The sequence below is a fragment of the Hyaena hyaena genome, unplaced genomic scaffold (genome assembly GCF_003009895.1).
Source record: "Hyaena hyaena isolate Hyena2069 unplaced genomic scaffold, ASM300989v1 scaffold_260, whole genome shotgun sequence".
In the NCBI taxonomy this organism is placed as follows: Eukaryota; Metazoa; Chordata; class Mammalia; order Carnivora; family Hyaenidae; genus Hyaena; species Hyaena hyaena.
The window spans coordinates 1,384,662-1,398,910 of NW_024080892.1; the positions used below are offsets into that span (position 1 = coordinate 1,384,662).

Here is a 14,249-nt window from a genome sequence, read left to right on the forward strand (position 1 = left end):
TTATTTTATTTTATTTTTTTTTTACAAATAGTTTATTGTCAAATTAGTTTCCACATAACACTCAGTGCTCATCCCCACAAGTGTGCTATCTTGCTTTAAAATCCACTCATCGAGGGGTGCCTGGGTGGCTCAGTCAGTTAAGTGTCTGACTCTTGATTTTGGCTCAGGTCATGATCTCATAGTTGGTGAGATCGAGCCCCACTGACAGCACAGAGCCTTCTTGGGTTTCTCTTCCCCTGGCCCCCCTCTCTTTCTTTCGCTTTCTCCCCTTCCCCCTACCCCCTCCTCTACTCATGTGTGCACACTTGTGTGTGTGTGCATGTGCACAGGTGCACTCTCTTTCTCTCTTAAATAAACATTAAAAAAAATCCACTCATCTAAGGCTTTTAAATTTTAAATGGATACTTTGAGTATCTCCTATCTACTACGGTAAGAAAGAAGTAATTCTTTTTCACATCAGGTTTTCCCCACAAATATGAACTGTAAATGTTCATGTATATATATATATATATATTTTTTTTTTTTCTTAATGTTTATTTTGAGAGAGAGAGAGAGAGAATGTGTGTGTGAGTGGGGAGAGGGGGCAGAAAGAGGAGAGAATCCCAAGCAGGCTCCACATGGGGCTTGAACTCATGAACTTTGAGATCATGACCTGGGCCAAAATCAAGACTCAGATGCTTAAGCAACTGAGCCGCCCAGGTGCCCCTATTTTCTGTTTTCTGATACTAGATTATGAAAATGAGTATAGTACATTACATAATAATGTGAACCTTGGGTTCAGTGATTTTTCTTTTGAACATACCTATATTCCTTTGGAAAATTAACAGTATTTCTCTATTGGGGATTCTATTATAATAAAAAATTAAGATAGCATTAAATTTAATATTTAAAACTTAAGTGTTTCTTTTGGTATCTGTACTGTAACATTTCTATAACTTCTGGGTTTCGATTTCCTTTCCAAGTAGATTTAGTTATCAAAATGCTGAAATGGCATCACCACAACCCAAGATTCTTTTATATTAATGTTTATTTGAACTTTTAGTTTTTTTTTTTTTTTTTTTGAACTTTTAGTTAATATGCAGGTAGAATAGTATTAATCTTGTTATTATATAACAGTATTTTATGTAAAGTCTGCTAGATTTAGTGGTTTTTTTTTTTTTTAAACCAAACTCACTTTTTCCTTTTAGTTGGTCCAGCACTAAGTAAGGAGGAAAAAGAATTGGAAAGAAGAAAAGAATTGAAGAAAATACGAGTAAAATATGGTTTGCAGGTAAGGATGTTAAATATTGTTACGTGTATTAATTGTACATCTGATTTTAAGTTAAAAATGTCTTTAGATATACATCGTCCATTTTACATGTGAAAGTAGAGCTGTTTACAATGATTTTGAGATTTATGTTATTTCTTTTAGTTGGTTACTGTTTACCTGAACAACTGTCAAGGCTAGAGGAGAAAAATGATAATAATATCCAACATTCAAATAGCCATTTCTGGTTTTTGAAAAATTTTAATTAAAATGGTACCATTGAAGGATGTTGTTGGAGGACTGATACTGCCTGATCTCAAGACATATAAAGTACAGTAGTTAAGACAGTACACAATTGGGGCGCCTGGGTGGCTTAGTCGGTTAAGCGTCCGACTTTCGCTTAGGTCATGATCTCACGGTTCGTGGGTTCGAGCCCCGCGTCGGGCTCTGTGCTGACTGCCAGCTCAGAGCCTGGAGCCTGTTTCAGTCTGTGACTCCCTCTCTCTCTGACCCTCCCCTGCTCACTCTCTCTCTCTAGGAAAAAAAAAAAAAAAAAAAAAAGACAGTACACAATTGACATAGATAGTATTGGGGTAATGTGTATGATTTTTGGATAGTCTCTTTCAGTAAAGAGTGCTGGAATGCTTGTACAGCCATTTGCAAAAACAAAAGAACTTTGACCTAAACCTTGTAACATATGTAAAAATAAATTCAGAATGGATCATAAGTATAAATTTAAAACCTCAATAAAGTTTCTAGGAGCATACTTTAAAAAAATTTTTTTAAATGTTTTATGTATTTCTGAGAGAGAGAGACAGAGACAGTGTGAGCAGGGGAGGGTCAGAGAGAGAGAGGGAGACATAGAATCTGAAACAGGCTCCAGGCTCTGAGCTAGCTGTCAGCACAGAGCCTGATGGCGGGGGTTGAACCCACGAACTGTGAGATCATGACCTGAGCATAAGTCAGACGCTTAACCGACTGAGCCACCCAGGTGCCCCACTAGGAGCATACTTCAAAAAAAAAAAAAAAAAGCAAAGATTTTTGAAGATCTCTAACACCAAAAGCACAATCCATAAAACAGCAAATTAATAAAATGAATTTCCTCCAAAATTTCTTTTCTTCTAAGGACACAATTAAGAGAGTGAAATGATAAGCCACAGACTTGGAAAAATATTTACAGATCATCTATTTGGTAAAAAGTCCTCGATCTTATATCTGGAATATATAAAGTACTCTCAAAACTAAATAAGAAAACAATTTGAAAATGAGCACAAGGTTTGAATAGACCCTTCACCAATGCAAATGTACAAATGGCAACTAAGCACATGAAAAGATGTCCAGTATTACTGGGGAATTGGCAATTAAAACCAACTAGAAAGACTATCCTTACCAAGTATTGGTAGGTCCGTAGAGGAATTGGAAATTCTCATATACTGCTGGTGAGAATATAAAGTGGTTTGATTGTTTTTGAAAAATAGATTCTTCAAAAGTTAAGTGAATGCCTACCATGTGATTCCACCATTCTACAGCAAGGTATTTACCCAAGAGAAATGAAAGTGTATGTTCAAAGACTAGTAAGCAAATGTTTGTGACTGTTTTTTTCCTTCTTTTAAACTTTTTTAAGTTTTTTCTCTCTTATTACCAAAGTGTAGTTGACATACAATGACACACTATGCTGTAGGTATACAGCATAGTGATTTGACAGTTCTATACATTATATGACACTTACCATGTAAGTGGAGTTCCCATTGGCCACCATATAGTGTTGCTAAAATATTCATATTCCCTATGCTGTACTTTCCATTTCCATGACTTATTTATTTTATGACTGGAAGTTTATACCTCTTAATCCCCTTCACCTGTTTCACCCATCCCCTACCTCCCCTCCCCTCTGCCAAACCCCAGCTTCTTCTCTGTATTTATGAGTCAGTTTCTGGTATTGGTCTGTTTTGGTTTTTATAGTCTATATATAAGTGAAATTGTGTTGCTTTTGTCTTTCTCTGACTTCTTTCACCTAGCATAGTAACTTCTAGGTCTGTCCATGTTATCACAAATGGCAAGAACTCATTCTTTTTTGTGGCTGAGTAATGTGTGTGTACCACATCTTTATCCATTCATCTCTTGATGGACACTTGGGCTCCTTCCATATCTTGGCTATTGTAAATAATGCTCCATTAAACTTAGGGGTGGGTATGTCTCTTTGAAGAAGTGTTTTCATTTTCTTTGGGCAGATATCCAGTAGTGGAAATCCTGGATCCTATGGTATTTCTGTTTTTAAATTTGAGGGGAACCGTCATCCTGTTTCCCACTGTGGTTGTACTAATTTATATTCCCACAAACAGTGCATGAGGGTTCCCTTTTCTCCACATCCTCACCAGCACTTGTTATTTCTTTTGTCTTTTGCATATTACCCATTGTCATCAGTGTGAAGGGATATTTCATTGTGGCATTAGCAGCTTTTTTTCCAGTAACCAGAAACTGGAAAAGACTCACATATCCATCATGAATGAATAAACAAATTATGGTAAATCTATATGGTCACATATTCTTTAGCAGTGGAAAAGCATGAGCTCTGGATACAGGCTGCAATATAGAAGAATTTCAAAATAATTATGCTGAGAGAAAGCAGCCAGACCACAAGGGTACATACTGTATACACCCATTTATATAAAATTATAGGAGAGCAAATTAGCATACCACAACAGAAAGTGTAGTAGTTTCCTGGATATGAGAGAGGACGGATGCACAGGGGGAGTCTGCAGTGATGGATTCCAGAGAAAGATGAAGATCCTTCCATGGGAGATGGATATATTATCTTCATTGTGGTGATGGTTTCATAGGTGTCTACGATCTCAAAAGCACCTAATTGTATACCTTATGTGCAATTTATTATAGTTACATTGCAATAACAATTAAAAAAAAACAAAGGGGGGGTTACCATTTAACGTATAAGTTAAATTATACCTTCCTAAGTTACCTTCCTACGACCAGGAAGGTAATTAGTATTTCCAGTTTTCCTTTGGGAAACTAAGCTAAGGGTTACCCAGCTGCTAAATGACAGAATTAGATGTCTTTTTTTGTTTTTCTGAGAGAGAGTGTGTGTGTGTGTGAGCACAGGAGGGGCAGAAAAACTGGGAAAGAGAGAATCTTAAGCGAACTCTGTGCCCAGCACAAAGCCCGATATGGAGCTCGACCTCACGGCTATGAGATCATGACCTGAGACTTAAGCCATAGTCAAGAGTTGGATGCTTAACTGATAGCCACCCAGGCGTCCCTATTCAGTAAACATTTCTTGAGTGGCTGTCTAATCATATAAATGGAACTCTGTGGAAGCAAAAAGCTATTATTACTGCCACAGTAAAAGAGTAGTACCACACTTTTACATTTTTCCCTTTCAAGGAATAATACCACACTATTTTAGGTCCTTTAGAACTTTGAGTTCCTTAGAGAAAAGGAGAAACAGATTTTTGCCAACCCCAGGGGTTCTACATATTTCTTTGAATACTCAGTTCATATGAGACTATGAATACATAGTATTAAGTCAAGATATACTATATTTTCACTGTATTATTTCTTACATTTTACGATTTATGTATGATTTATATTCTACATACAGTTTATGTTGTACAACTTGAAATAATATAAACTTTTGGGGGGTGTGGAGAGCACACACGTGATTTGGGGGAAGGGGCAGAGGGAGAGGAAGAGAGAGACTCTTAAGAGGATTCATGCTGGGCATGGAGACTGACACAGGGTGAAATAATATATACATTTTAAAGGAGATAGAATAGGGGCGCCTGGGTGGCTTAGTCGATTAAGCGTCCGACTTTCACTTAGGTCATGATCTCACGTTTGTGGGTTCGAGCCCCGCGTCGGGCTCTGTGCTGACAGCTCAGAGCCTGGAGCCTGTTTCAGTCTGTGACTCCCTCTCTCTCTGACCCTCCCCTGCTCACGCTGTCTCTCTCTCTCTCTCTCCTAGAAATAATAAAAATAAATAAATAAATAAATAAAGGAGATAGAATAAAAATAGCATTCTCTAACGTAATTGTATCAATTTATATCATGGCCTGCTTTGTTATTTTAATAGAGACCATATTGAACCATATTTGCCAGGTAAAGCAAATATGCAGGTAGTACATTTTTATGTATCAGTTTTATTTTCTTCAATGAATATTTCATGTTTATAAAGAATACAGACTATGAAGATGAAAAGGCACTGAAGAATCCAAAATATAAAGATAGAGCTGGAAAACGTAGGGAGCAGATTGGAAGTGAAGGAACTTTCCAAAGAGATGATGCTCCTGCGTCAGTTCATTCGTAAGTATTACATTTTAATTGTTTGAAACATTCTTTGTACCATAATCACATTCGTAGGATGCTAGAATTTACAGGGTTATATATTCTAGAAGTAGCCTTTAAAGAAATGAATCATACGAAGATGGAAGTATTCCTCTGATTCAAATTGCATTCCCTAGAAAATTACGTAGCATACACATACTTAAACACATATATACACATAGGTAACATTCTCACCACCCACTTGAGTAAACATATATACTAGGTATCTAGAAGGTTGGGCTAGTAAGAAATTAGTATGGACTGATATTTTTTATAACTATTTCAGTACTCATTCACTTTTGTTCTTGTTGACCTTGAAATACTCTTTCTCTTTTCTTCGATTCAGTTCTGTTCTTTGGGTAAAGTGGCAGTGATAATACGAAGAATATAATTTTGAGGCCTGTACACTATGACCATATTTCTGCTTTTAATCTTGTATCAGCTACATTTTTTCCCTGAGAATATAAATTCAGGAGTGAGTTAGAATTTAAATCTTTCATGTAGGACTGACAGCTGATTATAAACTTTGATTAAATATGTTTTATTCTAAGATACACCACTTGGATAGAGTTTTAGTTACATAGGACAGCATTTTTTTTCTTTACGGTACATAAAACATATCTGTCAGATTTGATAGAATATAGTATTCTGAATTAGGTAGACTCAACATCATGATACATTTCTTAAAGCTTAATATTTTTTATGTAATTGCTGGAAAATATGAAGTTTATATTAGAGTGAAATTAAAGGCAGAAATAAAAAATGAAATACATTGGTCGGACGTTGCTTGATTTATTGTTATTAAAGAGCTAATTAACATATTTTGTAGTACTGAAAATACAATGTGTCAGAATATAAAATACCCTTAAACTGGCAGAAAATAAAGTCAAAGAACAAGATGCAAATAATGAGAGTTTTTGTCTCATTTTATTTTTACTTTTTTATTGATACATAACTGATATACCAAAAGTATACAAATATCAATAATATAAAATTAACACATTGCAGAATACACATCTATCAAGAAATAGAAAATTATCAGTAACCCCCAGAAACCTACCCTCCTAGTGCCTCCTCCTGATAGCTATTTCTTTTTTTTTTTTTTTCCTTTCCAAAGGCAGCCACTCTCCTGACTGCCAACAGGAAGAGATTAATTTCACTTGGTTTTGAATTTTAAATAACTAGAGTAATTCAGTATTTATTTTGTGTCTATATTCTTTTTGTCCAACATTATTTTGTTAGATATATTTTATGTTTAATGCTGTATAATATCCTTTTACATGAGAATGTCACAATTTATACATATTACATTGATGGACACCTGAGTTATTTTCCACTTACAGTTGTTAATTAGATTTGTTCCGGAAACATTCTTGTACGTATCTTTTTGGTGCACTATTTCTGTTAAGTAGTATGTGGAGGAGAATTTGTGTATCTTTATTAGGTAATGCCAAACAGTTTTCTTGAGTATTTGTACCAGTTACTTTTATTTTTAGTTTATTGTAAATGTGACCTACATGGTCTTTTAGAAAGCAACTACTATCTTAATTTTCTTTAAAGTGAAATTACTGATAGCAACAAAGGTCGGAAGATGTTGGAGAAGATGGGTTGGAAGAAAGGAGAGGGCCTAGGGAAGGATGGTGGAGGAATGAAAATTCCGGTAAGACTTGTGTTTTCTTTTGTTCTTTATTCTTACGGCAGATACATTTACTTGTATACCTACTGTGTGCCAGGCATTGCCTTACGTTCCAGGAATTTAATATCAAGCACGAACAGACAGGATTACTGTCATTGTGATATTCATAATCACCTGATATATATGTATGTGTTCTGTTTTTAACGTTTTTTGGAAGCCTGTTAAAAGTTTTTTCCTTCCTCAAAGCTAGGAAAATAAATGTCATTTCCTGAGCCATAGGTTCTTACTGTTTTTCAGTTGCTATTAATGATTTCCATGCTATGTGTGGTACTAAATATTGTGGAAACAATAAAAAGTAAGGCTTTTTATTTACTGTACATAGGCAGATTCTGTACAGGCTGGATAATCTGTTTTAGATTTAATAATCAGGTCATGTAACAAGCAGTAGAGGGAATAATGTCTGCAAAACAGTACAGTGGTTTAATTCTGCAGTCCCCATGGTTCATCAGAGGCTTAAGTTATCTTTTAGAAAAACCTTACAAAGTAACATGATTAAAGAACTTTCTTGATAATTACCTGGTACCTAAAGAAATAATGGATACATCAGTATTAGGTTTAATGTGAATTTTCTACGAGGTACAATGAAAAGAATGATTTTATAGTCAAACCTACCAAATAGAATTATTTTGTTAAAGTAGGTGCTGTATCACTTTACTAGTTCTGTGATGTAGGGCAAGTTTGGACTTCAGTTTTCATAAGTAAAAATGGGGATTATAAGGACTGCTTTCTCAGAGGTATCATAAAGGTAAAGTCCTAAATGTGGTACCTGATGTACAGTAGGCACTTAGTAACTAACTGGTAGTCTTTAATGGTTCTCAAAATAAAGTCGTCTCCCTCTTTTTATGAAAATAAACAATCAGGTTTTATTTATGACTCTTGTTGTCCCTCTTTATGACTCTGAATGTTTAATCTACCCATTCACTTCCTTAGGTGAGACTAGAACGACAGTAGTATTGTCTTTTCTTCTGGCTACAGTGGGATGACAGATTGTGTAGCATCTCATTGAAATTTGGTGATTGCTGTTTAATAAGGAGCACTTTCTGTATTGGGAGAGCTGCAATTATTGACAGGCAAGACATTGTAGAAAAATGAATTCAAGTTCTGTGTATAATTGTCTGTATTTCTGTATGTATTTGAAGGATTTGACAGGTTTTTCTTTTGCATCAGTCTTTCTAAGTCAAAGAATTAAAGTACCAGGTCAGGTACAGCAGATTTCAGTTTATTCAGACTCTGCACTAAGTCATCTCGCTTTTTGGTAACAGATCCAGCTTCAGCTTCGGCGAACTCATGCAGGCTTGGGGACAGGCAAGCCATCCTCAATTGAAGACATTCACCTCCTCCAAAACAAGAGCAAAAAGAACTGGGAGAAAGCACGAGAGAGGTTTGCTGAGAACTTCCCAGAAACAAAATCTCAGAAGGATGTGCCAGGGACCGTCCCTTGGGTCAAAGGAACTGTAGAATGAATGTCAGCCATAGAACACAATTCAAGCTTTCTTTATTTCTTTTCTTTTTTTTTAAAGAGTTTGGAAACTTACTTTATTGCAAAAATTTTCCCTCCAAAAAGAGTCCACGGCATGAGGGAACTGTATCACAGTTTACCCCCTCATGATTCAGAAATGTGTAATAAAGGGTGGTTTGCAGCTTTTAAAAAGCATTTTTTTTTAAACTAATAAATAGTAACTGAATTAGATTATGCTGTGAGCAACCCAAAGTTCACAGGCCACGGCTGAGTTTATGAAACTTTGTTGTTTTATCTTGTCATTTATAAAACCCATATAAGCAAAATTCATATAACCAGTAATGATTTAAATGTACATTTGTCCTTGTCTCCATATATTCATTACTATAAGATATACAACAAGAGAAACGTCGAAAGTTTATAAAAACAAGTACGATTACAAGCATCCTTGTTTATGCGCTTTAGAACCTAGATGAAAAATGTTGAGAAAACAGGGGTAGTGGTGCATAAATTTTATTCTTGAAATATTCTAAGTAATATTGTTGAAGAACTAATGAACAGGTGATATGTTATAGAAAATTAGTCTTTCATTGTTTTCTTCTGTGAAGAATTTGTTGATTTGTACTATATATTAAGCATTTACACTTGGTTTGTTTTATAGCTGAAATATTTAGATATGAGCAATTGAGTACAGTATTGAACTATTCCATGTGCTGGCATTTATAGTTTTGATAAATCCCATTGCTGGCAATGGAGTTGTGCCAGAAAAATCTGATTTCTATTGCAAAAGGATTGCCTAGCCGAGGCCTCAAACTCAAGATATTTATTGAAAATGTCTTCAAATGCAATAAAAACATTATAATCATAACATCAAAAAGAGTGATTCATTGAACCAATGTTTTAAACATATTGGTCTGCTTTGAATTCACCACCGGCCAGAATTCTCCCCTTTAAATTGGCAGGCAGTTACAACAGGGTAACTTCAGATACTGGAGACTGCAGTACAGCTTTCTGAGTGCAGATGTCCCTGCCCTGCCGGTTATCGCTGTTCTTTTCCTCTCTGTTCAACTTCTCTCTCAGCTTTCTGCTGGGACATTATTGCTGGGACTTTCTCTTTTCTGACAGTGAATATAAGCTATAGCTCCCTCATCTACTAGAAAGAAATGTCTTTAGGATTTAGAAATAGGAAAAGAAAATTCTGAAAAAAAGTATACAAGGGAGAAGATAATTCAGAAAGACTCCCTGTTGGACTTTCTACTCTGGATGGTACAGGGTACTTAGGAAGAAAAGGGGAGGGTGGGGAAAGAAAAATACATTTATTAATAAAGATGAGACATCAGACCAAACAAGTTGTCAGGACCCTACAGGCCTAAACTGTGATAATCAGAGGACCTATATCTCCAGATCTGCAAAAAGTCATTTTCTGTATCTGTTCTAGCCACTTGTACATCCTGAGACTCCTGTATGTACATCAGACTTGAAGGCAACAGGAGTGTTCTGCATTATTTTCTCTAAAATAGAAAAAAGGTATTTAAATGTGGTTCTGGTACTTGGGCCCTGTATATAGGTAACAGTATAGGAGGTCCAAAGTAGAATTGTGGTAGATTTCACTCGCTGAGTAAAGTACAACTGTGTATATAGTATTTCCCATTTTTATTATTAGATTGTGGAAAACTTTTTTCATTGTTTTCTTTTGTTAAGAAAATGGAGACTTGAAAATGGTGATAAAAATGGAAATATATGTGTTATTTACGTTATTAAAACCCTTTGCAGATCTAAAGTCTCAGGGCTCTAGTGTATGGTAGATAAAGGACTGAATAATGTCTGAGTCTATTTCCATCTGTGAAAAAATATTTATCTCACATGTCTGTCTTGAATAGAAAATGAGAAAATGTATATAAAAGTTTGTAAACTGTAAAAGTACAGAGATGAAAGCTTCTGTTTGTTTAGAAGCGTAGATGTGAATTATGTACAATTTGGATTACACATAAAATTGTTTTGTGTCTCATATTTTAAATTATATTCACACATTATAAATTTATTATAGTGGCCTTTAAGGGTTTAAGTAGAGCTAAGGTTGCTGATTTTTTTTTTTTTTTTTGCCAGAACATGAGAAGTTGGCAAAATTTGAGAACAGAAGAAACCATCAGAATTAGAGTAAAATGACAGAAATTATTTTCTAGAATTAAATAGCTACGTAGCACTTTTTCCTCATAAAGGACTTTTCCCCCTGCTTTTAAAAGTTTTTACTTCTGATGTTTCATTTTTACTCTATTGTGAACTTAAGAAAATTAATGGCTCACCCAAATCAAACATCTTCCAACTTTTCATGTAAAAGATTATTTCTTAATTTGGCACATTTTCAAAGAGAACACAAAAGAAGATAGAAATCCCTGATGCAAGAGGTGTCAGAGATTGTGTAGAAGGACCGTCTGTCAGGTTGCAGGACAGAGGGATGTGCTTGGTAGGGAGCTAGCGAGGCATTTCCGGACCTGACACCAAAGGGTGTTCTCAGTGTTTCCCCATCATCTTGTAAGCATGCATCTTATTTTTGTAGGACATCACTTGTATCTCCACTCTGAATTTTTAATCCAGAATACTTCGTTTTCCTTTTTTGGACCTGAAAGTGGAAATACACACTTGGATTCTTTAAAAAGAGTTAAGTGTTTGTGTGTGTGTATGAGGGCCCAGGCTTTCTTTCTGACCTTCTGTTTTACTAATCTCAGCGTTGGTTTATGGCCTTAGAGTTGCAAAATAACTTGGAATTCCTTTGTCATTATATTCGTGTCCAAAATACAAGAAAGGGCAAAGAGAGCAGTATTTGTGTTAGTTTTGCCAGGAAAGCAAAAGCTTACTCAGAAACTCTCATAGCCAAACTGCTTCTTAGGATCATTAGCCAGAACCTCATAATGGCTACGGATGGCTGCAAGGGAAGTTGAAAAGCTGGGCAACAGGATGGTCTCACTTGGCTTAAGCCATTCATGAAACATCACCTGGGGCTGAATATGTTGCCTTTGGAACACAATCAGGGTTCAGTGGACAAGGCAAAAAGGGGACAGTGGATATTGAATGGGCAGGTGACTGTCTGTCAGATAACCCAACTGTCCATTAGTGGGAACCCTATGGGGTTGGTTAAATTGGTTTTGTAGTTCTACTGTGTAATAATTAAGAGTCATTCAAATGCGTAAGTTAGAGCTATCTATACCCTGATGTAGAATATTCTCAGGATATTGCTGATTTTAAAAAGCAGATTGCAGAAAAATGTGTATAGCCTAATCTCATGTTTTAAAAAATACAAGGTTACATGTTGAATTGTAAATGTTAATTGCCCAAGAAGTGAGCAGACTTTCACAGTTTATTATTTCTATACGTGACCTTTGAAGCAGGTATAATTGTGTACTTAACCTACATATATTCATTCACATTTATAATGAGTAGGAATACAACACACTGAAATGTATAGGCCTTTAGGGCTCAACCCCAGGCATTTTCCTCACTCTCATGTGCCCAATTTCTTTTACTATACAGACACAGCCATTACTTGAGGTTGTCTTAGCCAGGATACATATCCAACTCAGTCACCTTAAATGCAGTTTTTTTAAGACTGAATCCATAGTCTTCAAACCTGGCCTTTTCCAGTTTGTTCTTTCTGTTGGCTGCACCATCTATCTAGTTGTACAAGCTAGAACCTTGGAGTCTGCCTCTATTTCATACACCCACCCTCTCCCCCTCCCCCTAATTTCTTATATAGTAAATCAGTTCACTGTCCGCTTCCACACGAACTATTCTACTAGCTTCCCAATGGCCGACTTGCAGTCAGTCCGTCCTCTCCAGTCCATCCTCCACACTACAGACATAGTGTCTTCACAACCCCTCTTCCATCTCCTCCTATTTAAATCCTCCTGTAGCTTCCCGTTACTCTTGAGTGCAGCAAACAGAGTCTTAGCCCGTAACACCCTACCTGGCGTAACCACTGCCAGCTTTTCCAGTCCCTGTCAGCAGGAACCTTTTTTTCAATTCCTCAAACATGCCATACCTTCTCTTACCCTAGGGCCACTTATATTCCATTATGTCTGGAATGTTCTTCCTATACCCTTAGAGTTAACTCTGACAGTTAGATCTCTGCTAATTGATTCTCTTCAGGGATGCCTCCCTTGTCCCCTAGACTGATTGCCTTTGATAAATGTTCTTAAAAATCCATATTTGTTTCATTTAGACTACTTAGTTCACATAGGTAAGTGTGATTAATAATAGCATTTGTCTGACTAGAATCTTAAGTGCCTTGTGGGCAAGACCTGGGTTTTTCTCACAGTTGTATTCCTAGTACCCAGCCTGGCTTATACACTTAGAGGCAAGCAGTGAAAGAGCAAGGTGGGTTTGGGGCACTGCAAGTGGCTTGATACAGGTGGGGTTTTGTGTAACTGAGGAAACAGGGAAGGAACTGAGGCTACATAGAGGGTGTGAAGTAATGACTTTCAAACCATTTTGACCATGATCCATGTTGAGAAATACAGTTTATATGACAGCTCAGTACATGTCTTAGGTAAGCATTTATAACAAGTTCTATACACCAGTACTTAGCTGTTAGTTCACATAATGGACCCTTTTTTTTGTTTTCCAAGTCACTGATTCCAGCCACTAAATTGATTGCATAATCTGCTGATGGGCTGTGTCCTACAATTGGAAATATCCAGAATTAAAGCTTGGTTTTCAGATGGTTTGACAGAGCCTATGGCATTGGCATTGCTTTACAGAACTGCAGGTGTGTGTGTGTGTGTGAGAGAGAGAGAGAGAGAGAGAGAGAGAGAGGGAGAGAGAATGAGTGATGGGATGGGATCGGATGGAAAGGAGCTAGGGTACCAAATTGGTGACTCTCATTCTCATGCTGTTTCCAGAATTGGTCTACATTGATGTGGTTTACAATTCAAGCTTCCAGATAGATTTCATTTGCAGAAAGGGTTTCACTGCTTAAAGAGGAGCTGGGGGGAGGGATGCCTGGGTGGCTGAGTCTGTTAAACTTCTGACTTTGGTTCAGGTCATGATCTCACGGTTCGTGAGTTTGAGCCCCATATCTGGCTGTGTACTGACAGCCCAGAACCTGGAGCCTGCTTCAGATTCTGTCTGTCTGTCTATCTCTCTCTCTCTCTCTGCCCCTCCCCCACTCACACACCCTCTATCTCCCGTTCAAAAATAAATGAACATTAAGAAAAAGTTTTTTTTTTTTTTTAAACAAAAGAGGAGCCAGTGGGGAACTGAACCATGTACCTACAGCTATTCTCAAACACTATGTGAAGACATTTGGATTTTTAATCTCATCAGCAGTGAGGAAATTCCTGGAGGATTTTAAGCAGGGAATCTAATTCTCATTACATCACTTTATAGCAAAATAGCTGTGACTCACTGAAGAGGGGTAGAGTGGAGGCTGATAGACCACTGTGAGGGCTTTTTCCATCTATCAGGTATTTTTTGAGTACCCATCAGGAGCTGTGCAGACCTGTGAAGCCAGGGGC

General features: G+C 36.6%; 1 protein-coding gene across 1 annotated transcript in view; it reads left to right on the plus strand.

Moving 5' to 3' along the window:
* Window positions 1-9,607, plus strand: part of AGGF1 (angiogenic factor with G-patch and FHA domains 1) — a 29,366-nt gene extending 19,759 nt beyond the window's left edge. Inside the window, exons 11-14 of the mRNA XM_039245558.1 lie at window positions 1,188-1,270; window positions 5,436-5,563; window positions 7,145-7,244; window positions 8,543-9,607. Of these exons, the coding sequence (XP_039101489.1) occupies window positions 1,188-1,270; window positions 5,436-5,563; window positions 7,145-7,244; window positions 8,543-8,743 (512 nt within the window). The 3' untranslated portion in view covers window positions 8,744-9,607. The remainder of the gene's footprint in view (window positions 1-1,187; window positions 1,271-5,435; window positions 5,564-7,144; window positions 7,245-8,542) is intronic.
* The last annotated feature ends 4,642 nt before the right edge of the window (window positions 9,608-14,249 follow it).